This window comes from Corythoichthys intestinalis, chromosome 5 (genome assembly GCF_030265065.1).
Source record: "Corythoichthys intestinalis isolate RoL2023-P3 chromosome 5, ASM3026506v1, whole genome shotgun sequence".
Lineage (NCBI taxonomy): Eukaryota > Metazoa > Chordata > Actinopteri > Syngnathiformes > Syngnathidae > Corythoichthys > Corythoichthys intestinalis.
Genome location: NC_080399.1, coordinates 663,205 through 687,159, shown reverse-complemented (window position 1 = coordinate 687,159; position 23,955 = coordinate 663,205). Strand labels below are relative to the sequence as shown.

General features: G+C 43.2%; 2 protein-coding genes across 3 annotated transcripts; one reads left to right on the top strand and one right to left on the bottom strand.

The window, feature by feature from the left end:
• Positions 1-200: 200 nt before the first annotated feature.
• On the bottom strand, positions 201-6,881 carry pclaf (PCNA clamp associated factor). The gene is made up of 4 exons (XM_057836291.1): positions 6,412-6,881; positions 5,614-5,703; positions 5,320-5,527; positions 201-390 (listed from the first exon to the last, which is right to left on the bottom strand). Exons 1-4 carry the CDS (start codon positions 6,596-6,598, stop codon positions 351-353), a joined length of 525 nt encoding a protein of 174 aa, XP_057692274.1. The 5' UTR covers positions 6,599-6,881; the 3' UTR covers positions 201-350.
• A 2,131-nt stretch (positions 6,882-9,012) lies between these two features.
• Positions 9,013-21,527, top strand: nedd1 (NEDD1 gamma-tubulin ring complex targeting factor). 2 transcript variants are annotated; one of them, XM_057835663.1, is made up of 13 exons: positions 9,013-9,256; positions 10,148-10,299; positions 11,829-11,923; positions 12,006-12,263; positions 14,962-15,191; positions 15,262-15,457; positions 15,532-15,700; positions 15,766-15,816; positions 19,219-19,293; positions 19,355-19,548; positions 20,984-21,171; positions 21,246-21,312; positions 21,368-21,527. In XM_057835663.1, the coding sequence occupies exons 2-13, from the start codon at positions 10,164-10,166 to the stop codon at positions 21,473-21,475; spliced, it is 1,767 nt and encodes a 588-aa protein (XP_057691646.1). In that variant the 5' UTR covers positions 9,013-9,256; positions 10,148-10,163; the 3' UTR covers positions 21,476-21,527. The 2 variants fall into 2 exon arrangements, with proteins under 2 accessions (XP_057691646.1, XP_057691647.1); XM_057835664.1 differs by lacking the exon at positions 9,013-9,256 and adding an exon at positions 9,269-9,329.
• Positions 21,528-23,955: the final 2,428 nt, after the last annotated feature.

Here is a 23,955-nt window from a genome sequence, read left to right as displayed (position 1 = left end):
CAAATAAACAAATATTTTTCTTTTTAACTAACACGCAGATTTTTTTCTTTAATTCCAATTAAAACTAGAGTGAAAAATAAGGATTTAGTTTGTAAATTTTAATCAAGTTACAAAAACATTTAAAAAAGGGGAATAAACAGTCAATATGCTTTGCTATCTTCAAGGACTTTGGACCCACGTTGGCAAAGACAAGATGTTGGTTTGGAAAAAAACTCATTTTTTATTGATAAAAGAAGAAGCAAGACTGAGAAACGATGAAATTTTTATAATAAAAAAAAAAACAATTAGTCATGAATGAGACAATTGACTACATTATGTACACATTTACATTTGAAATTCTGTCTTTGTCTTCATTCGTCTTCGTCGTCATAAGCTGGCAGTGGCCTGGACCTAAAAAAAAATATCACATTGTTACTATTTGATAATCATTAACGATTGTATGGTCACATTTTTTTCCTCATCATGAAGTGCATCTAATAGTTAATGAAATGTTGATAAAACTAAATTTACTACAAAAAAGGCTTGGATGCTTTCCGTCCAATTTCGTTGTTCACAATGTTCTGTTGTTGACAATGACAGTAAAGACCTATTCTATTCTATTCTTTGCTGGTCGGTTAACTAAAAACATTGGGTCACTTCCAAAGGCGGAGCTTGACTTTTGGGGCGGGGGACACATCATGTTGATGACCCCAAAAAGCTGTGTCAGCAATAAAATTAACTTACAAGAATATTTATAATGATAAGTTGAAAATAAGTGTTTTTTGTTGAGGGGAATTCTAAATCAGGCTGCTTAGGAAAGCTATACTTTTCGCAAGATCGTCATCCATTGAATATGGTACGCCCGACGGTGTCGCACCAATGTAGTTACCCCAGTGAAAAATCGTATCCCCTGGGAGGAGACATATGGAGGTAGATTTGTGTCTTCATTATTCGATCCCAAAAAAAGTTGCTTCAATCAAAAAAAAAGTTCCTTCCATCAAAATAAGGGCTGTCAAAATTATCGCGTTAACGGGCGGTAATTTTTAAAATGAATCACGTTAAAATATTTCACGCAATTAACGCACATGCCCCGCTCAAACAGACTAAAATGACAGTACAGTGTAATGTCTGCTTGTTACTTGTTTTTTTGGTGTTTGGCACCCTCTGCTGGCGTTTGGGTCCAACTTATTTTGTTGGTTAGTACCATGAGTGATCATGGTGCAATTATTGATATCAACAATGGCGAGCTATTAGTTTATTTTTTCGATTGGAAATTTTACAAATTTTAATAAAGCGAAAACATTAAGAGGGGTTTTAATATAACATTTCTATAACTTGTACTAACATTTATCTTATAAGAACTACAAGTCTTTGTATCCATGGATCGCTTTAACAGAATGTTAATGCCATCTTGTTGATTTATTATAATAAACTAATACAGTACTTATGTACCATATGTTAAATGTATATATCCCTCCTGTGTCTTATCTTTCCATTCCAACAATTTACAGAAAAATATGGCATATTTTATGGATGGTTTGAATTGCGATTAATTACTATTAATTAATTTTTAAGCTGTAATTAACTCGATTAAAAAATTTAATCGGGACAGCCCTAATCAAAATATATATATTTTCAATTTGAAAAAAGTCACTTCAATCAAAAAAATGTGTTTGAATGCAAAAATAAATTAGAAACTAAAAATAAAAATGCGTTTGAATGCTATTTTTCTTTCTTTTTTTTTTTTTTTTTTTTTTTTTTTGATTGAAGTAATTTTTTTGGTTGAAGTAATGTTTTGCATCTGGGCCACATTGTGGCTAGGACATTTGTGTATTTATTAGTCAATCAAAAAAGTTGCTTCAAACAAAAAATATATCTTTTAAAAAGAAAATCACTTCAATCAAAAAAAAAAAATTCAATCATAGAAAAAAAATTTTGGGATGCGAAAAAATATTTGAGACTCAAATATTTGCATTTGAACACTTGATTTTTCATTATAAAAAGTTTTGATTTTAGCAATCCTTTTTGTGTGACATTTGTGTCAAAATCATTCAATCCCCAAAAAAGTTGCTTCAATCAAAAAAAATGTATATTTTCAAAAAAAAGAAAAAAATAATTTGAAAAATAAAATTTCCCTCCCCAAATTTTTTTTTTTTTTAAATAATATGCAAAAAAATGACGTCCAATGTGCTCGTCACATGATCTGTTTGAAATATCATTTTGACCCATTGTAAAATATTGTTTTTTGTTCATTTCATTCATTTTTGTTGTTTGTTTTATTGCTTTACAACTTTTATATATATAGGAAAGTCAATTCCATGCAATGACACTTTTGGGCCAACGGGGGGGGGGGGGGCTGGACCCCCTGCCCCCACCGCATACTCCACTTATGGTCACTTCCTGTTAATTTTTGGGTTCACTTTGTGTATTTTGGTCACTTCCTGATGATTTTGGGGCATTTTGAGGACACTTCCTGTTGAATTGGGTCATTTGCTGTTGATATTGGGTCACTTCCTGTCAATTTGCAGCACTTTGACATCACTTCCATTTGATGTCGTGTCACTTGTTGATTTGGGGGCATTTTGAGCTCACTTCCCTATGGTATCATGTCACTTCCTGTCGATTTTGGGCATTATGAAGTCACTTCCTGTTGGTATCGGGTCACTCTGTTGATTCAGAGTATTTTGAGGTCACTTCCTGTTGATGTCTCCTTGTTGATTTGGGGGGCTGGGTCACATCCTGTTGATTTTTGGGCATTTGGAGGTCACTTCCTGTTGATGTCGGGCCACTTCCTTTTGATTTTGGGCATTATGAGGTCACTTCCTGTTGATGTCAGGGCATTTTGAGGTCACTTACTATTGACATCGGGCCACTTCCTGTTGATTTTGGAGCATTTTGAGGTCACTTCCTGTTGATTTTAGCACATTTTGGTGTACTTCCTGATTTTTTTGGCATTTCGGAATCACTTCCTATTGACTTTGGGTCACTTCTTGTTTATATCGGGTCACTTCCTGTTGATTTTGGGCATTATAATGAGGTCACATCCTGTTGGTATCGGGTCACTTCGTTTTGATTTTGGGGCATTATGTGGTCAAATCCTTTTGATATCCCGGCTCATTTCCTGTTGATTTTGGGGCATTATGTGGTCACTTCCTGTTGATGTTCCGGCTCATTTCCTGTTTATTTTGGGCATTTTGAGATCACTTCCATATGGTATCGGGTCACTTCCTGTTGATTTGGCGCATTTTGAGGTCAGTTCCAGTTGATGTCGAGTCACTTTCTGATGATTCGGGGTATTTTGAGGTCACTTCCTATTGATTTTCTGAGTCACTTCCTATTGACTTTGGGTCACTTCCTGCTGCTTTTTTGTGTGGATTTTTAGGTCACTTCCCATTTTTTCAGGGCATATTTGAGTGTCCTTCTCTTTATTTTGGCTACTTACTAGAGCTGGGAATCTTTGGGCACCTAACGATTCGATTACGATTCAGAGGCTCCGATTCGGTTATAAAACGATTATTGATGCACCCCCCCCCTCCTTTTTTTTTTTTATTAAATGTTTTGTACATTAGTTCCAAAATTGTTCAAAAATCCTCAGGCTAAACTACTATTTCAGTATCAAGTTAACATATAGCAGTAAACAAATATACAAAAATAACAGTAAATAAAAAACTCCAGTCCCCATTCTGTAACAGCAGCTTTAAACTACATTCAATTAATTTAATGTTGTGAATCAACTGTTAAAGTTGTTAAAATTGCTCCCGTTATTCCATAATTTCCCTTTTGTCTACTTTCGACATGTGAAAGTTTTAAAACTATTTTAAAGATAGATTCAAGTCAATATTTTACCGATTTAGGAGTATTTTAGATAAAAAGTTAATTCGGTTTGCTTGGAAGGTTCGCTACAACAGCCTTGCAGGGAAGTGTACTGCTTTAAGATGGCGGTCGTTTACTAACGGTCGCATCTAGCTTTTTGTAGATGTGCTGTTCACGCTACCGAATCAATGGTCCATCTAGTCCTATATAAATGATATCTACCATTACATTATGTGGATGACGTACTTTTGTAGCAGCTTTTTGGCAGCAGTCAGGTATGTTGTTGTGTTTTTTTTTATCTCGTGGCATGAGTTGAGCTAGAGCCGTGAGTTGAGCATTGGCATTACCCGAGGGGCCGGGTAATGAGAAGCATGATGTTTAGCTACTCTCGCTCCGTTCCGTCCCGAAGACCGCGCTGAGTGTGTTGTACTTCCGCTTTACTTGGCATATTTCAATAATCGGAATTTGGATGTTTGCGAATCGTTCTCGAATCTTCCACTGCCGAATCGCAAATAATCTAAGAATCGGAAATTTTGCACACCTCTACTACTTACTATTGATTTGGGGCTATTTTGGGTCACTTTCTTTTGATTTTTGGGGTAATTGTGAGTCACTTCCTGTTGATTTTGGCTCATTACTAATGATTGTGGTTGATTTCTGAGTCATTTCCTACCCATTTTGGGTCACATCCTGCTGCTTTTGGGGATTTTCACATCACTTCCTGTTTTTGGGGCGTATTTGGGTGCCTTCCTTTATTTTATTTTGGAAGGGTGTTGAGATAATTATCGGGGTTTGATTTATTAAATGTTAGCTTGGTTGGTTGATTGAATATTTGCTTGTGCTCATAAATACCATAAATAATACATATTGCCATATTTTTCTTACGTATATAACCAGTAAATGATTATTGCTTGCTATACCAGATTGTAGTATAATGCTTAAGTGTTACAAAGAGTAAAAGAGGGTCGGGGTGGCTTCATGGCCGCGTCGTTGCATAACTAGACCTTCCAGGCATCCTCAGCACCTGGGGTTTGGACTTTCGCCTAGCCCTTCGAGGACAATTTTCCATCCGAGGATATCTTCCAGGGCCACAGCGGTGCATAACTGGAAGTGTTTGGACTATTTTGCTGATTGTTTAACGTTGCATAACTAAAAGTGTCTGCATTATTTGGACTGTTTATATGATTGTTTTGATTGTTTACATAAGCTCTTGCTCCACACACGTGTATCACTTAATTCCACCTACATGCACACACATATCCAATAAAAAAACCACATGGGTGTCGCCAGCTTGCTCTCCCTTCCCTGAGGGCGGCCCCAATCTTGTTTAGGGAAAACCCCTAAATAAAATACCAAGGAGGTTTTTTGTCCTTTAGATCAATCTTGGTTACTCACGAGTCACATGTTTGACCTCCTTGGCCAAGAAAACTGAGTGTCTTCTCTCCTTATTTTTGGGTAATTTTACAATGTCTACCTAAGGATCTATTTTTGAACTTGACAAAGGGTTAACAAAAGTTTGTGTCCTACTTTTTGGCGGTCGCGGACACGCCGCTACCCCCGGCCGCCTCTTTGTCGCCAGCTTCCTCACGGCCTTCGTCATCATCGTGTTGGCTGGGCTTCTGGTTTTCTTTTTCGGGTATTCTTCCGGGACCGCCGAAGAAGTCGCCGATGCCTTTCTGCCAAGTGGGGGTGGGCCGAACGCACACGGGGTTCCCTCCCGCGTACTTGTTCTTGGCTGCGTAAATCAAACAAAATGGCTGACTATCAGAGAGAGAATAGAAGAAGACTGACAGAGAGAAATGCGATTGGCCTTGGTCTTACAAGGAGTAGAAGCTTGACCGGAGGACGAAGAGGAGGCGGAGTTTCCCGCGCTGGAGCCCAGAGACTTCCGGGGCGCTGTAGCTGCCACGGCTGCCGGACAAAAATCAACTGAACATCAAGAAGGACGCTTTTTTTGGGGGGGTTGGCCCCTCCCAGTCCAAATGAATTGGACATCTAGCGTCGTCAACGGCACTCAACATGAGCATGGACATCCTTGTTCATTTTAGTGTACCTCCAGGTCACTTCTTGGACATTTTAGAGTCACTACCAGGTTACTGGTCACTCTCTAATTATTTGGGGGCATTTCCAGGTCACTTCATGTTAATTATGGGGCAATTTGAGGATTTTTTTTTTTTTTTTTGTGTAGCAAACAATGACTACCAAATGGGGAAAACTTTATGCAGGTCGGAGTTCATAACCAATAATGAAAGGGAACTTTTTTATGTGAAAGAATGTGCAATTAGAAATAAATGGTGTCATTTGAAATGTTATACATGTGTCAGATTTTAGCGGAACTGTACGTTTTGGCCAAAAAGTGACGGATAACTTTAGTGCATCCCGATTTTGTAACTTTTTGAATGTGCAAATACGTGAATGGAACAAAATTGTAGTATAAGTTGCCGAAAAAGTGGGCGAAACTATGATTATTTGTGAATGATAATGTGGCGGGCCTTTGCATGACTTCGCGTTTGAAACAACGAATGAAACGTTATGCACTTTTTCAATCAACACTTGCTCCAATTGAAAATTACAACAGAAGACATACAACGGCCTAAGCCGTCATAGCGTGCCGTTTACCTTTCCTGTAAGTTGCAGGGACACGGTCAGCTTTAGTCCGCACCATTTTGTCCTCAAATTCCGGGGAAAAGTCCAAATAGGAACGTTCTGACGGAGGAAAAGCTGAAAAACTACGAACGGCGTCGACTGAATTTGGCGCTCGCTTTCCCGCCTCTCTCTCTTCAACAACATGTACGTCAACGTACATAGAAATCTCATGTGTAGAGTGTTATTGGCAGGGTGAGTCAACGGGGACAAGCGTCGTCGATTGTCGGCCATTTTGTATCAGTGCTGTTGGTTTGGCATTACATGGGGTCAAGGGAGCGGAGCGTATACTTTAAAATAGTTATAAACTGCTGAATTTTCAACCAATTTCCAAACAGCGTGGGTTGTCAAAAATGTAAAACATGCAGTGAATTAACTGCATCCTTTAAAACACTTGTTATAATTAGTTTTTAAACATATATCCTGAATGCTTTAAGACGGAAAGCTGCTGCATCTAGCTCTATCTATTCTATGTGATGTCATATAATCTATGCATGGGGCGGGAGATCTCTTCTTCGTTTGTATCACGGCGGATGGTTTCGGCGCCTGCCTTCAACAGTCAAATGGTGTTACTGCAGCAGAGTGAACGGCCAACAATGGATGTGCCACTAGTAACAGATGACAACTCTTTTAGCGCCATTGACGATGATGGACGTCCAATCATGTGACACTTCAAAACTAAATAGAAACTTTTTCAGCACTCGGGTCACTTCTTGTTGATCTCGGAGCAGTCCCTGTCTTCCTATTGATTTTGGATCACTTCCTTTTGATTATGGGGCATTTTGGGTCACTTCCTGTTCATTTTGTGGCGCTTCCTTTTCACTTCCTGTTAACTTTAGGGCACAGGTGTCAAACCGATTCCAGAAAGGGCCAAGTGGGTGCTGGATTTTGTTCCAACCGATAACGCGCAGAGAGTTTAACCAATGAACTTCCTGCTGAAACAAGCAGCACCTGACAATGTTTAACTGATTACACATGTAAAAGACCAGCTAATTGGTGAAAAGGTGTCCTCTTCATTGGTTGGAAAGCAAACCTGCACCCACTCGGCCCTTTCTGGAATCGGTTTGACACCTGTGCTTTAGGGCATTCGTTGGTCACTTACAATTGATTATAGGGTATTCACGGGTCACTTCCTGTTCGTTTTGGGGCATTCTTGGGTCACTTCCTGTTTGTTTTGAGTCACTTCCTATTGATTTTGTGGCATTCCCAGTTCACTTCCTGTTCATTTTGGGGCACTCCCTGCTCACTTCCTGTTGACTTTCGGGCATTCTTGGCTCACTTCCTGTTGATTCCAATTGATTATGGGGCATTCGCAGGTTACTCCCTGTTCACTTTGTGACACTTCCTTGTGACTTCCTGTTGACTCTAGAACATTCTTTGGTCACTTCCTGTAGATTTTGGGTCACTTCCAATTGATTATAGGGTATTCACGGGTCACTTCCAATTGATTATAGGGTATTAATTCATGGGTCACTTCCCGTTCATTTTGGGGCATTCACGAGTCACTTCCTGTTGATTTTGTGGCATTCCCAGTTCACTTCATGTTGACTTTAGGGCATTCTTGGGTCACTTTTTGTTGACTTTGGGGCATTCTTTGGTCACTTCCTGTTCATCTTGGGTCATTTCCAATTGATTTTGGTGCATTCACGGGTCACTTCCTGTTGATTTTGGGGCATTCACGAGTCACTTCCTGTTCATCTTGGGTCACTTCCAATTGATTTTGGTGCATTCACTGGTCACTTCCTGTTGATTTTCTGGCATTCCCAGTTGACTTTGGGGCACTCCAAACTCACTTCCTGTTGATTTTGGATCACTTCCTTTTGATTATGGGGCATTTTTGTTTCACTTCCTGTTCATTTTGTGGCGCTTCCTTTTCACTTCCTGTTAACTTTAGGGCATTCGTTGGTCACTTCCTGTTGATTTTGGGTCACATCCAATTGATTATAGGGTATTCCCAGTTCACTTCCTGTTAATTTTGGGGCACTCCATGCTCACTTCCTGTTTGACTTTGGAGCATTCATGGGTCACTTCGTGTTCATTTTGGGGCACTTCCCGGTCACTTCCTGTTAATTTTTTTGCCTTCCCAGTTCACTTCATGTTCATTTTTAGGGGGGTTGTGCATTCCCAATCACTTCCGGTTCTTTTGGGGGCATTTCCGGGTCACTTCCTGTTCATTTTAGGGTTTTCCTGGGTCACTTCCAATTGATTTTGGAGCACTTTGATTCCAGGACATCCCTGCATCACCTCCGATTGATTTTGGGTACTCCCTGGTCACTTTCTGTTGATTTTGGGGCTTTCCTGATTCACTACTATCTCTTCTTGTTGTTTTGGGTCACTAAGTTGTTAACGAGTGGGAGGAGGCCCTGTAACGAGTGGCAGTGCAGGATGAGTGCATAAAAGGTAAAAAAGGGAGCAGACGTCCACTTATGCACTTTTAATAGACAAAAAATAAATAAATACAGCTCAACCACTCGTCACTTGGGAGTGCAACGGACCACGCGCACATGATCACACTTGACTCCCCAAAAAGTAGATAGCAACTGAAGAAAAAGTCAACATAAAGAGGCGCCACCGTGTGGTGGATGTCCTAAGGAACAAAGACTAAACTAAAGGAACAAAGAGGATCACAGAAGTGACCGTTACACACTTTTGCTTTGTCAGTGCCTACAGCGGAAATAGGGGCAGTTGTTAGACCGGGAGAAGTAATGTAGAAGCGGCGAAAGTCTTGCTAGCTAGCTAGCAGATGTTTGTCCCTCGAGGCTCACCGTAGTGGCGGCAGCTGCTCCATCTTCAAGCGGTTGACATCCCAAAATTAGAAAAGGTTGGTTTGACAAGTTTCATTCTTCTTCCACGAGACACCGCGGCCCTTTTGGACTAGCGGGTGGCACTCGAGGGTTGGTGGAACACTTTTTCGTGAGGCAACGGACAACTTTAAAAGTCGCGCATTGCAAACTGTTGCCAAAGTTAGCCGCTCGCTCGCTTGCTTATTAGCTTAGCTGGCGGTTATTTTTGCATTTTCCCCCCATTTGAACATTATTCAACATAGTTTATTCCTTTACCGAGCTTTGTATTGACATATTTCCAAAGACGTTCAAGTACAAGTTTGGAGAAGAAAGTCAACACTTGTTGATTTTTTCGTGTGACAAACTAGTCAAACTTTTTGAGCTCCAACTTGTAAACTATTATAGTTCGTGGTAAGGTGATGTCAATGACAATAGGAGTTTGAAATGCCAAAACCGTAAATAATACTAAAATTCATCACCACAGTCGCATTCCCGTATATTTGTCTCCTAGTTCAACCTTAAAAACTGTAGTTGCGCTATTTTGCCTGTGGGTGGCAGTGTTTTTCATGTATAAAGACTGGCTTCGTAGACATACTAGTACATACTTAAATATGTATACTGGTTTCAGTATACAATACTAGATTACTATATAAATAAAATTTGGAAGGTTAAAAAAAATAAAACTGAACAAATACAGTGTGCAAAGGAAAAACATGGGGGTGGGGCTTGACAAGAAAAAAATATTGCCTCAGAAAAATTGGACACAAAAAATGGACGACCGAGAAATTTGACCCCAAAAATGACAACAGAAAATTTAGCCCCCAAAAGATTAAAAATAGATTTTAAAAAGTGATAACAAAGAAAAAAATTCAGGTTTAAAAAAATCTTTTGTTTAACAATGAAATGGATCAAATCCTTCTTCAATGCAGGTATTACATTACATACATGGACGACGTCACCCGTCTGTTGTCCACCGGAAAGGTGGTGAAGATCTGGGACGCCGATTCCATGACGCTGCTGGAGCAGTTGGACCCGCACGGCGGCCAGCACCCGCTGACGCAGGCCTGCTGGACCGCCGACAGTATCCTTAGTTCCTGTTCGCTGTTGCGCCAAAAACATGCCTTTTAAGAAAAGCCCCATTTCCAATTTTCAAAATGCTTCTTTGTGCCATTTATCATATTATTCTCACATCACAAAATCAAGCAGCACAAAAAGTGAACAGCCTGTTTTGGTGGGGAAAAAAATGTATGGTCCCACTATACAGTAATTATTATTGACAAACAAAACAAAAAACCTCAAAATGCCAGTAAGTAACAGTAAGTAACCTGTAAAAGCCCCAAAATCAACAGGACGTGATCTTTATTTGCCCCAAAATGAAAAGAAAGTGGCCCAAAACCCAGTAATGCTCAAAAATCAACAGGAAGAGACCAAAAATCAACATGATGTGACCTTTAAATACTACAAATTAAGAGAAACTGACCCAAAACCCAGGAATGCCCCAAAATCAACTTGAAGTGAACTACAAATGCCCTAAAATTAACAGGAAGTGACCTGTAATATAACAAAAGTGATCTGCAAATGCCTCCAAATTATAAGGAAGTGACCTATAAATGCCCCCAAAATGAAGAGAAAGTGGCTCAAAACCACGTAATATCCTAAAAGTAACAGGAAGTGACCTGTAAATGCCCCAAATGTGACAGGAAGTGACCCAAAATCAATAGGAAGTGACCTTTAAATATTACAAATTAAGAGAAAAAGACTCAAAACTCAGGAATGCCCTAAAATCAAAAGGGGGTGACATGTAAATGCACTAAAATTAAGGGAGACTAACCCAAAACCCAGTAATGCTCTAAAATCAACAGGAAGGGACCTGTAAATGCCCCCAGATCGACAGGAAGAGACCTAAAATCAACAGGAAGTGAGCTATAAAAGCCCAAAAATGAAGTCAATTTTTCCTAAACCCAGTAATGTTTTAAAATCAACAGGAGGTGACTTGTAAATGCCCCAAACTCAACAGGAAGTGACCTAAAATCTACAGGAAGTGACCTCTAAATGCCCCTAAGTAAAGAGAAAGGGGGCCAGGAACCAGTAATATCCTAAAAGCAACAGGAAGTGACCTGTAAATGCCCTCAAATCAACAGGAAGTGACCCAAAATCGTCAGGAAGTGAGCTTTAAAAGCCCAAAAATGTAGAGAAAGTGCCCCTAAACCCAGTAATGCTTTAAAATCAACAGGAAGTGACCTGTAAATGCTACAAAATCAACAGGAAGTGAGCTTTAAAAGCCCAAAAATATAGAGAAAGTGCCCCTAAACCCAGTAATGCTTTAAAATCAACAGGACCTGACCTGCAAATGCTACAAAATCAACAGGAAGTGACCTGTAAATGCCCCACAATCAACAGAAAGTGACCTTTGAATATTACAAATTAAGAGAAAGACCCAAAACCCAGGGATGCCCTAAAATTAACAGGAAGTGACCTCTGAATGTCCCAAACTCGACAGGAAGTGCACAAGAAAATTCCCAAAAAGCAACTTGACGTCATCGGCCGCCATTGACAGCGACAGACGTTCCCGCCCACACCATGACTATTATTCCTTGAGCGTGGCTGCAGATCAGCACTTGGTAAGCGCCAGTAGTGGCGGAGATAAACTTGTGGTGTCCAGTCTGAAGTCGCCCCACGTTTCCACGGCGGTGTTGGCCGAAGGAGTGAGCGTCTCCGCTGCCGCCGCCGCCGCCGTCGTCGTCGTCGTCATTTTCCCGCCGACTGACGCTTTTTGCGCTTTCTCAGAAAGGGCAAACGCGCGTGAGCCTCAGTTCGTCCTCGCAGTTCTTGGCCAGCGGCGGCCTGGACCGCTGCGTGCACATTTGGGACTTGAGGACCTCCAGGCCGCTGCGTTCGCTGAAAGATCACGCCGAGGAGGTGACCTGCGTCACCTTCAACGCCAACGACAGCCTGCTGGCGTCCGGGTCGGCCGACGGGCAGCTGGTCGTCCACAGCCTGGCCACCAACACGTCCGGCAAAGCCTTCGGGCACGGCGGCCAGCAGGTGGCGCTTCCTCTTTTTTCCTTCTTCTACTCGTTGCTATATTGCCTCCAAAATTGTCTTCTTGACTAAAACAACCAGCATGACATTATACGTTTATTTTGAAAAGTGACTGACATTTTGTCATTACAAAGCAAAATGGAAATGCACTTTGTTTTAGTCACAATGCACAGGAAGTGGCCCAAAAATGATCCAAAATCATCAGGGAGTATTGCGTAAATGCCCCAAAATCCACAGAAAATGGCACTGAAAGGTCTCATATTAATAGGAAGTGACCCAAGATCAACAGGAAGTGACCTGGAAGTGACACCTAAAAGGTCTAAAAAATATATATATATTTTTTTTTTTTAAATTTTATTAAAGAACAAAATTTAAATAAATCAGTAAGAAGTAACTCTAGAATTTACCCCAAATCAACAACCGATACAGGAATACCCCAAAATCAACAAGATCAACCGGAAGTGACCCAATATTAGCAGGAAGTAACCTGTTAATGCCCCAAAAATCAACAGGAAGTTACACTTAAAAGTCTAAAAATTCATAGGAAGTGACCCAAGATCAACAGGAAGTGGCCTGGAAGTGACACCTAACAGAATTTAATTTTATTTTTAATTTAAAAAAAAAAAAATCGGTAAGAAGTGAGTAAGGAATTCTCCAAAATCAACAGGAAGTGACCCAAAAGCTAAAGGAAATGACCGGGGAATGACAAAATCAACAGGAAATGACCCAAAATCAATAGGAAGTGACCAGGGATGGCCAAAAATCAACAAGAAGTGACCGAAAATTAGCAGGAAGTAACCGTAAGTACCCCAAAAATCAACAGGAAGGCACTCCAGATCAACAAGAAGTGACCTCAAATCAACAGGAAATGACCCGGGAATGATACAAAATCAATAGGAAGTGACCAAAAATTTGCAGAAACTAATTAACCCATCAATAACCTAACCCTAAGTTACATTTAAAAGGTCTCAAAAATAATAGGAAGTGACCTGAGATCAACTGGAAGTGACTTGGAAGTGACACTTAAAAGTCTTATAAAAAAATAATTTTACAAAAGTATCAAAATCAGTAAAAAGTGACCCTCAGATGCCCCAAAGTCAACAGGAAGTGACCCAAAATCTACAGGAAATAACCCAGGGATGGCCAAAAATCGACAGAAAGCTTCCTCAAATCAACAAGTGATTCAGGAATATCCCAAAATCGACAGGAAGTGACACAGGAATGATACAAAATCAACAGGAAGTGACCCAGGAATAACCAAAAATAAATAGGAATTGACCCAAACTCAACTGAAAGTGACCCAAAATCAACAAGAAGTGACCAGGTATGGCCAAAAAGTCAACAGGAATTGACACAAAATCAACAGGAAATAACCCAGGAATGATGAAAAATCAACAGGAAGTGACCGAGGGATGGCTGATAATCAAATGGAAGAGACCCAAAATTAGCAGGAAGTAACCTGTTAATGCCCGAAAAATCAACAGGAAGTTACACTTCAAGGTCCAAAAAATAATAGGAAGTGACCCAAAATAAACAGGAAGTGACCTGGGAATGACTCAAATTCAACTGGAGGTGATCCAAAATCAACAGGAAGTGACCCAGGTATGGCAAAAAATCAACAGGAAATGATCCAGGATGATGACAAAAAAAATCAACAGGAAGTGACACAAAATCAACAAGTGTTCTAGGTATACCCCAAAATCAACAGGAAGTGACCAAGGGATGGCTGAAAATCAACAGGAAGTGACCCAAAATCAGCAGGAGGTAACCGGTAAATGCTCCAAAAATCAACAGGAAGTTACACTTACAGGTCTCAGAATTAATTAGAAGTGAGCCAAGATTAACAGGAAGTGACCCAAAAATAACAGGAAATACCCGGAAATGATTCAAAATCAAAAGGAAGTGAGCAAAATTTAGCAGGAAGTAACCTGTTAATGCCCCAAAAATTAACAGGAAGTTACACTTAAAGGTCTCAGAAATAATAGGAAGTGGCCCAAAATCAACAGGAAGTGACCTGGGAATGACTCAAAGTCAACTGGAAGTGATTCAAAATCAACAGGAAGTGACCCAGGGATGGCTGAAAATCAACAGGAAGTGACCCAAAATTAGCTGGAGGTAACCGGTAAATGCCCCAAAAATCAACAAGAAGTTGCGCTTAAAGGTCTCAAAATGAATAAGAAGTGAGCCAAGATTAACAGGAAGTGACCCAAAAATAACAGGAAATTACCCGGGAATGATACAAAATCAAAAGGAAGGGAGCAAAACTTAGCAGGAAGTAACCTGTTAATTCCCCAAAAATCAACAGGATGTTACACTTAAAGGTCTCAAAAATGATAGGAAGTGACCCAAAATCAACAGGAAGTGACCCGGGAATGACTCAAAGTCAACTGGAAGTGATTCAAAATCAACAGGAAGTGACCCAGGAGTAGCCAAAAATCAACAGGAAATGACCCAAAATCAGTAGGAAGTGACCCAGGGATGGCTGAAAATCAACAGGAAGTTACCCTAAATTATCAGGAAGTAATCTGTTGATGCCCCAAAAAGCCCTTTTATAAATAATAGGAAGTGACCCCAAATCAATAGCAAATGACACGGGAATGATTCAAAATCAACAGGAAGTGAACAAAAAATGAGCAGGAAGTAACCCAAAAATCAACAGGAAATCTACTGACTGACCTCCCTCCCCGGTTGTCCGTTTCAGCCGGTGCGCGACCTGGCCCCGTCGCGCACCAAGCGCACCCTGCTGGGCAGCGTGTCGGAGGGCGGCTGGCTGTCCCTGTGGGACGCCCGAACGCAGAAGGAGCTCCACGCTTTCCGAGGCGCCCACAAAGCGCCCGGCTCGGGCCTGGCCTTCTCGCCCGTCAGCGAGCTGCTCCTGGTCAGCGTGGGCCTGGACAAGAAGATCGTCTGCTACGACGCCGCCAGCAAAATGTGAGCCCACGTCGCCGGCACCCGCCGCGTTAGCCTTGAGCATCCCTTAACTCCGGTGGCGCGGACGCAGCGTGGTGCGCACCATCCGTGCGGAGGCCCCGCTCACGTCGGTGGAATTCACGCCGGACGGTTCGGGCGTGGTGGCCGGTTCGGCCCAGGGTCACGTCGTTTACTACGACCTGAGGAACAGCGCCGCCCCCGTCAGAGTGACGGCAGCGCACGACTTCGCCGTCACCTGCCTGCGCTTCCACAACGACAGACACAAGGTGGAGCCCTTTCCCCGCCGAGCCGCGACGACAAATGTTTCATTTTTTTTCTTTTTTTTTTCCCCCATCGCCAGGCGAGCAAGACGTCCAGGACGTCCGACGCCAAGGGCTCCGTCTCCAAAGCGAGCGGCGGACTTTCCGGCTCCTCGCCTCCGTCGTCCGATCGGGAAAAAGGAGCGGAGCGTTTTCCCGCGGCCGCCGTGGGACGAAACAGCCTGGACGTGTTTTCGCCGCTGCGAAGAGGTAAGGAGCGAGCGACGTCCGCTGCGGGAGAGGCGTCAGCGTGACGTACGTCCGCTTGCGCGCAGATGCGGGAGGTGCGCCGGCGAGCGCCGACGGGACTTTTGCGGCGGCCCAAGGTGAGCGGGGTCCTTATCGACCGAGTAGGTAGGAAGTAAGATGTTCAAATAGGGGTCTGAAAAACAATATACCTGGGGGGGGGGGGGGTTGAGCTAGTTCAGTTGAGGGTGGGCCACATAAACCATATGCATGAACATGAAGTGACCCTGAAATGCCTCCAAATTGACAGTAAGTGACCCAAAACCAACAGGAAGTGACCCTGAAATGCCCCAAATCACCAAAAAGTGACCCTGAAATGCCTCAAAATTGACAGGAAGTGACTCAAAACGCCCACAAACCAATAGGAAGTGACCCTGAAATGCCTCCAAATTGACAGGTAGTGACTCAAAAAGCCCACAAACCAACAGGAAGTGACCCAAAACGCCCACCACCAACAGGAAGTGACCATGAAATGCCCACAAACTAACAGGAAGTGACTCTGAAATGGCTGAAGTGACATCATAACAACAGGAAGGGACTCTGAAATACCCCCATATGAAAAGGAAGTGACCCAATATGCACAAGAACTGATCCTTAAATGGCCCCAAATCACCAAAAAGTGACCGTTAAATGCCACCAAATCAACAGGAAGTGATCATGAAATGCCCCCAAACTGACAGGAAGTGACACTGAAATGCCCACAAACCAACAGGAAGTGGCCAAAAGTGCCCCAAAGTAAACAGGAAGTGACTCTGAAATGGCTGCAAATCAACGGGAAGTGACATCATAGCAACAGGAACCGACTCTGAAATACCCCCATCTAAAAAGGAAGTGACCCAATATGCACAAGAAGTGATCCTTAAATGGTCCCAAATCACCAAAAAGTGACCGTTAAATGCCACCTAATCAACAGGAAGTGACCATGAAATGCCCCCAGATTGACAGGAAGGGACACTGAAAGGCCCACAAACCTACAGAAAGTGACCCTGAAATGTCCCCAAATCACCAAAAAGTGACCTTGAAATGCCCCAAAGCCAACTGGAAGTGACCCAAAAGTACCCCAAAGTCAACAGGAAGTGACCCTGAAATGGCTCCAAATCAACGGGAAGTGGCATAATAGCGAAAGGAAGTGACTCTGAAATACCCCCTTATAAATAGGAAGCGACCCAATATGAGCAAGTGACCCTTAAATACCCCCAGATTGACAGGAAGTAACCCAAAACCAACAGGAAGAGACCCTGAAATGCCCACAAACCAACATGAAGTGACCCTCAAATGCCCCAAAATTGACAGGAAGGGACCCAAAAGTGCCCCAAAGTCAACAGGAAGTGACCCTGAAATTACCCAAAATAAACAAGGTACCTGGTATCAACAGGAAGTTACCCGGAAAGCTCCTCAAAACAACAGGAAGTGACCCTATAATTGCCCCAAACCCAACTGGAAGTGACCCAAAACCAAAAGTAAGTGACACTGTAATGCCCTAAAATTGACGGGAAATTTCCCCAAAAATGGCCCTGAAATCAACAGGAAGTGACCGGGAAATCCCCCAAAACTAATAGGAAGTGACCCTGACGTGCTGAAATCAACAGGAAGTGACCCTGAAATGCCCCCCAAATCAACAGGAAGAGACCCTGAAACGCCCACAAACCAACTGAAATGCCCCAAAATTGACAGGAAGTGACCCTGTAATTGCCCCAAAACCAACATGAAATGACCCAAAAGTGCCCACAAACCAACATGAAGTGACCTTGAAATGCCCCAAAATTGACAGGAAGGGACCCAAAAATGCCCCAAAGTCAACAGGAGGGGACCCTGAAATCCCTCCAAATCAACTGGAAGTGACCCAAAACCAAAAGTAAGTGACACTGTAATGCCCTAAAATTGACGGGAAATTTCCCCAAAAATGGCCCTGAAATCAACAGGAAGTGACCGGGAAATCCCCCAAAACTAATAGGAAGTGACCCTGACGTGCTGAAATCAACAGGAAGTGACCCTGAAATGCCCCCCAAATCAACAGGAAGAGACCCTGAAACGCCCACAAACCAACTGAAATGCCCCAAAATTGACAGGAAGTGACCCTGTAATTGCCCCAAAACCAACATGAAATGACCCAAAAGTGCCCACAAACCAACATGAAGTGACCTTGAAATGCCCCAAAATTGACAGGAAGGGACCCAAAAATGCCCCAAAGTCAACAGGAGGGGACCCTGAAATCCCTCCAAATCAACAGGAAGTGACCCAAAAATTACCCAAAATAAACAAGTTACCTGATATCAACAGGAAGTTACCCGGAAAGCTGCTCAAACCAACAGGAAGTGACCCAAAATCAAAAGTGACCCTGAAATGCCTTAAAATTGACAGGAAATGCCCCAAAAAATTGCCCTGAAATAGACAGGAAGTGACCCTGAAATCCCCCAAAACTAATAGGAAGTGACCCTGACATGTGCTGAAGTCAACAGGAAGTGACCTGTAATCTCCACCCCCCCCCCAAATCAACAGGAAGAGACCCTGAAACGCCCACAAACCAACAGCAATCTACCCTGAAATGCCCCAAAATTGACAGGAAGTGACCCTATAATTGGCCCAAAACCAACAGGAAATGACCCAAAAGTGCCCTGAAGTCAACAGGAAGTGATCCTGAAATCCCTCCAAATCAACAGGAAGTGGCCTTTAAATGCCTTCAAGTCAACAGGAAGTTAGCCAAAACCAACAGGAAGCGACCCTGAAATGCCCCCATATGAACAGGAAGTGACCCTGAAATGCCCTAAAGTCAACAGGAAGTGACCCTAAAAATACCCCCAAACCAAAAGGAAGTGACCCAAAAGTGCCCCAAAACCAATAGGAAGTGGCCCCTTGAAATGCCCACAAACCAACAGGAAGTGACCTTAAAATGCCTTCAAGTCAACAGGAAGTGAGCCAAAACCAATAGGAAGAGACTCTGAAACACCCATAAAACAACAAGAAGTGACCCCCAGAAGCCCCAAAATTGACAGGAAGTGACCCAGAAATGACCCAAAATAAGCAAGGAAGTGATCTGATATCAACAGGAAGTTACCCAGAAAGGAATTTCCTTTTGGCCCAAAACCGACAGGAAGTGACCCAAAGTGCCCTGAAGTCAACAGGAAATGACCCTGAAATGCCCCCAATAAACAGGAAGTGACCCTAGAAATGCCCACAAACCAACAGAAACTGACCCTGAAATGCCCCAAAATCGACAGGAAGTGACCCAAATGTGCCCCAAAGTCAACAGGAAGTGACCCTGAAATCCCTCCAAATCAACAGGAAATGACCCGGGAATGGTACCAAATCAATAGGAAGTGACCAAAAACCAACAGGAAGTGACCCTGAAATGACACCCAAGTTGGAGATATGGAGTACGGAGGCTGCAAAATCCTGTCCGTCCTACGGGGGCAGCAGTGAGCCAAGCTTTTTTAAAGTGGAATAAAAGCACAAGCGCTAACCGACCGACCTTTCCTCCACAGCGACCTTGCCGAGGCAGGAGGCGGGGCCTCTCAAGGGCCGGGGAAGTCTGGACGTGTTCTCGCCTCTCCGAGAAGGTCGGTCGAGATCTGCCGCCGCCGCCGTCGCGCGCGGACTAACCCGTTTTTTCCTCCGTAGCGAGCCTGCCGAGACAGGAGGCGGGGCCTCTCAAGACGACGGGCCGGGGAAGTCTGGACGTCTTCTCGCCTCTCCGAGAAGGTCCGACGGAAGCCGCCGCCCCGCCGGCCGTCTCCCGGACGCCCTCCGCCTTCCACATGTCCATCGTCAAGGAGGAGGAGGAGCCCGTGCCGGAAGCCCGCCCACCCGACAAGGTTTGACCTAACAACCCGATCGTTTTTCCCGCAAAGAAACGAGTCACTTCCTGATGATTTCGGGGCATTTTTTGGTTATTTCCTGGTGATTGTCAGTCATTTCCTGTTGATTTTTGGGTCACTTCCTGCTGTCGTTGCAGCGATCACACCTGTTCATTTAGGACTTCCTGTTTATAATTCCGATTGATTTTGGGCCATTCACAGGTCACTTCCTGTTGATTTTGAGTCACTTCCTTGGGTCATTTCCTGTTGTTATTGGGGTGTTCTTAGGTCACTACTTGTTCATATTGGACTTTGTGTTAATGTAGGTCACTTCCTGTTGATTTCTGGGTCACTTCCTATTGATTTTGGGTCATTTACAGTTTCCTGTTGATTTTGGAGTTACTTCCTGTTTTTTTTTTAGGAAATGACCTAAAAAAATGGACTATTGTTTTTGGGGTGTTTTTTTGGTCACTTCTTCATGTTGGACTTCCTGTTTCTGTGGGTCACCTCCTCTTGATTTTGGGCCATTCACGGGTCACTTCCTGCTGATTTCCGAGCATTTCCGGGTCACTTTCTATTGATTTTTGGGTGGGCCCAGGTCACTTTGCATTGATTTTGGACTTCCTGTTTATGCAGGTCACCTCCTATTGATTTCTGGCCAGTCATGGGTCACTTCCAATTGGTTTTGCTTCACTTCCTGTTAATATTGAGGGCATTTTTGTGCCATTGTATGGTTCTTTGCATTGGAAAGGCCCAGCACGGCGTCCAGCCCGAACGGCACCGCTCGAATATCGAAACCACCGGAATTTTCCCCCGACGCGGGGCCTTTTTAGAAGTATCCCGAAAAATTTCCCGTTCACCCGTGATATGGGATTTTTTGGGATGGGAATTTTTTTTCCCCCCCAATGTACGTGCTTTCCATTGACGCATATGTAAGTCGATGGCATTGACGGCCACGTACGTCCAAATTTCCCATTTATTTCCAATGGCATTTTATTGCATTATTTAGGTCAATTCAATTGATGCCAATGTACATGGATTCCATTGACGGCCACGTCCAGTCAAATTTCCCATTCATTTCCATTGCATCGAAGCCCATGTACACGGATGCCATTGTATGTGGATTCTATTGATGCCAATGTACTCGGAATATAGTGACGTATATGTAAGTCGATGCCATTGACGGCCATAAACGTCCAAATTTCCCATTCATTTTCAAGACCTGATATCACCAGGACAGAAATGTCCCCAAATCAACAGGAAAATCAACCTAGGCAGGTCTAAGATCTGTATCTCCCCACGGTACAGCCCCATAGTCATTTCTCCAGAAATGGCACTTTCTAGTTTCCTATTGATTTTGGCTTTGAGGGGTATTTCGGGTTCCTCTCCATTGTTCATCGCCGTAAATAGCAGCCAGAGAGAGAAGGCTGTCTGACATATGTTGCGCGGGCAGGTCGAGATGACGAGCCCGGACAAAGAAGCGCCCGGCCGCGGCGACCGCCCGGCTCCGCCCCCCATTCCCGAAGCGCTAACTAACGGCGTTCCCGCTCGGCGGAACGACGCCTCGCCAGACGCGCCGTTCACTAGCGTCCAAATGAACGTCATCACCGACATCATCCACCGGTCCCTGGACGAACTCAGGTGAGCGCCGCTCGCTCGCCGGCCGGCCGGCCCGACCTTCCCGTCCGCGACCCGCTTCCCGTGCGTCTCCGCAGAGAGCTGGTCCACCAGGAAGTGTTCCACCTCCAGGTGGAGATGATTCGGCAGTTTTGCATCCAGATGGTGAGTAAATCGCGACGGTGTCGGGAGGCGGCGTCTGAAAGTCGGCGTCTTTCAGGAAGAGTTTCACGCCATGATGACGGCGCAGAAGTCGGCCCACGACGCGCTGACGGAGGAGAACCGCCGCCTTCGGGAAGAGAACCTCAGACTCAGTTCAAACTACTGAAAATTTCTCAATACAAACTTGTCATATCACGCATTGTCGTGTGTCTTATTTCAAAGTACATTTTTAAAAAAGTTCATTTTGTGATACGCCGTATGGATAATGAATATATTTGAAATTGAAAGTGAGTACACCCTATTCACCCTCGCATAGACCCAATGTAATTAATGCTACTTTTCTCTGGTAATCTTTCAAAAACGAACATGCCGATCACACATGGCTTTTTTGGAACTTGTAGAAACGACTCTAGACATTACGACACATGAAGGATGTTTTCTTCATACGTTTCCGGAAACCAAAAACTCGAGAGGAAAAAATGTGAAGACCGAGTCAACTTGCGCGGACTTTGCGAATCCATTCACGTTTCATATGCAGTAACCATTATGTTGGGTAGGCATGGTCTTTCAGAGGACAAAGAGGTAAGCCATTTTTATATTTTGAACGAGACGTAGGACAACCAGAGGGTATAATATATAAGACAGACAGAGCTGGTGGTAAAGGATAGCTTGTTGAAACAGGAGAATGTCATTGTCAGTCGTGTCGATTAAAAAAAGCTAAAGCTATGCTTAGGTCGGCTCATTTTTTTCGTCTTTTTCAGCCTCCGACACTAAAACCGTCTCTTTAACTGAACATTTTTATGTTCTTCTACATCTTTGCCAGTCAATTAGGCACCAGGCACATCATTTTCGGAGAGAATTGGTGGGTTTAGCTCTGTCACCATCTCCTTCGTACACGATTTCCGTTCATTTCCTATTAGGGACAAACGGTGACTTGTCCCTACTTAGCAACAGTAGCTAATGTCATGAATATTAGTGAGCGGAAGTGACGTAATGCTTGCAGTAAGCCATTAGTGGTGTTTTGAGCTGTTTATGCTATTGCGTTGCGTTCGTCCTGCTCTGCACATATTCCTGTTGGTTTGTTTCCTTTCTGTGTCAATTGTCTTTTGAGTTATACGTGTATAGAAATCCATATGTTATCATTTATGTAATTGCGTGTTTTCTTTCATGTAGTTAATTTAGCAAGCTATGGCTAAGTAGCTGTGCTCTTGTTCTTTAGGGTTCCCTCTTCGCTGTCAATAAAAGAGAATTCTGAATTGACAGTGAGGGCTGTTTCTTCGACTAGAATGGGGCAGAGTCATTCAAGGAACATTCCTCTGCTGGTTTAAATTCGATTTATCTCACACGTACCAGTTTGTGAATGTAAACCAGCCATCATCACCGTATTCCAGAGTCAGTTATGGTGTGCCTTAAGGGTCGGTCCTCGGGCCCATCTTGTTTACGCCGTATATGCTTCCTTTAGTAGTAGCTAGAGCCTTTAGCTACCAAGCTCCTGTCTTATGGAATCAGCTTCCAGCTAGTATTAAAGAAGCCGACACAATCTGTACATTTAAGATTAGACTAAAAACGTTCCTATTTGATAAAGCTTATGGTCAGGCTAGTTGAAATCGGACTAGACTCACAGTTCAGTGTAAGCTGCACTAGAAGCTATAATGCAGCCACTGAGTCCTATCCCCGTTTTCTCACTCTAATGACCACTTGTCTCTACTTTATTTCTCTTTTCTAATTCTAATATCTAGTTGACTAGTCTCTTTATCACTAGTCACCCGGTGTCCCCTTTTCCCCCTCCCCTCTGGGTAAGAGGTATTTTTCAGCCGCAGCCTCCTGACTATCCAGACCCCTGGCTGGATGACCCCCCAGCCCCCCGTCTCATCTGGCTAGACGGACCTCTTCTTGGACTGGACCTCCTCCTGCTAATACCCACCATCAGTCCTGGTGCATCGATACCCTACTCACGTGACGTCACAGCCACGCCCCCGCGCCATGTTGTCCGTCTACTCGTCATGTGAAAGCATTACCGCTTCGTAAATTCCTCCTATTATGGCGTGTTTTTCTGCTCGTTAACATTAATAATCAAAATGGTGAAGGCGTGTGTGGCGGTCGGTTGCAATAACAGAGAAGATAGACGGAGACACTTGAAGTTCTACCATATTCCGAGAGACCCGGAGAGGAGAGCGAGATGGACTGCTGCAATTCGACGAGAAAACTGGGCTCCAAACGATTACCACAGATTATGTAGTAGTCATTTTATATCTGGTAAGATGCATTTAATATATGTTTAGAGGGTTTTGGGCTGACAACCACAATTAAGATCATTGCTAGGCTAATCGCCGACAACATACGTTGTGAATGAACTACCTGAAAATATATAATTATAAGGGGATAATAAGACAGTTGTCATACTATTAATTTACAATTTCACTATTGAGGTCAAAAGCCAAAAAATAAATTCAACTAGGGACAATTTGGAGTAGTGCTATCGCACTTCATATTTATATGTATGTAGTGAGAGTGCTATCGCTAAACCATATAAACATTAAAGCCCTAGCTCCATTGACAAATGACATGAAATACATTAGACTGGACAGTGGATGTTAGCAAGAACAAAAGATTTTGAATTGAAAATTTCGTAACTCACCTTCCCGA

What these genes read in the sequence shown, in the direction of transcription:
- pclaf (XM_057836291.1), bottom strand. Translation starts at nt 6,598, where the DNA reads ATGTACGTTGACGTACATGTTGTTGAAGAGAGAGAGGCGGGAAAGCGA. An exon ending in CCCTGCAACTTACAGGAAAG is followed by an intron (nt 5,704 to 6,411) that starts GTAAACGGCACG and finishes TTTGTCCGGCAG; the next exon opens with CCGTGGCAGCTACAGCGCCC. An exon ending in GTGTCCGCGACCGCCAAAAA is followed by an intron (nt 391 to 5,319) that starts GTAGGACACAAA and finishes ATTTTTTTTTAG; the next exon opens with GTCCAGGCCACTGCCAGCTT.
- nedd1 (XM_057835663.1), top strand. Translation starts at nt 10,164, where the DNA reads ATGGACGACGTCACCCGTCTGTTGTCCACCGGAAAGGTGGTGAAGATC. An exon ending in TACGACGCCGCCAGCAAAAT is followed by an intron (nt 15,192 to 15,261) that starts GTGAGCCCACGT and finishes GCGCGGACGCAG; the next exon opens with CGTGGTGCGCACCATCCGTG. An exon ending in CGGTCCCTGGACGAACTCAG is followed by an intron (nt 21,172 to 21,245) that starts GTGAGCGCCGCT and finishes GCGTCTCCGCAG; the next exon opens with AGAGCTGGTCCACCAGGAAG.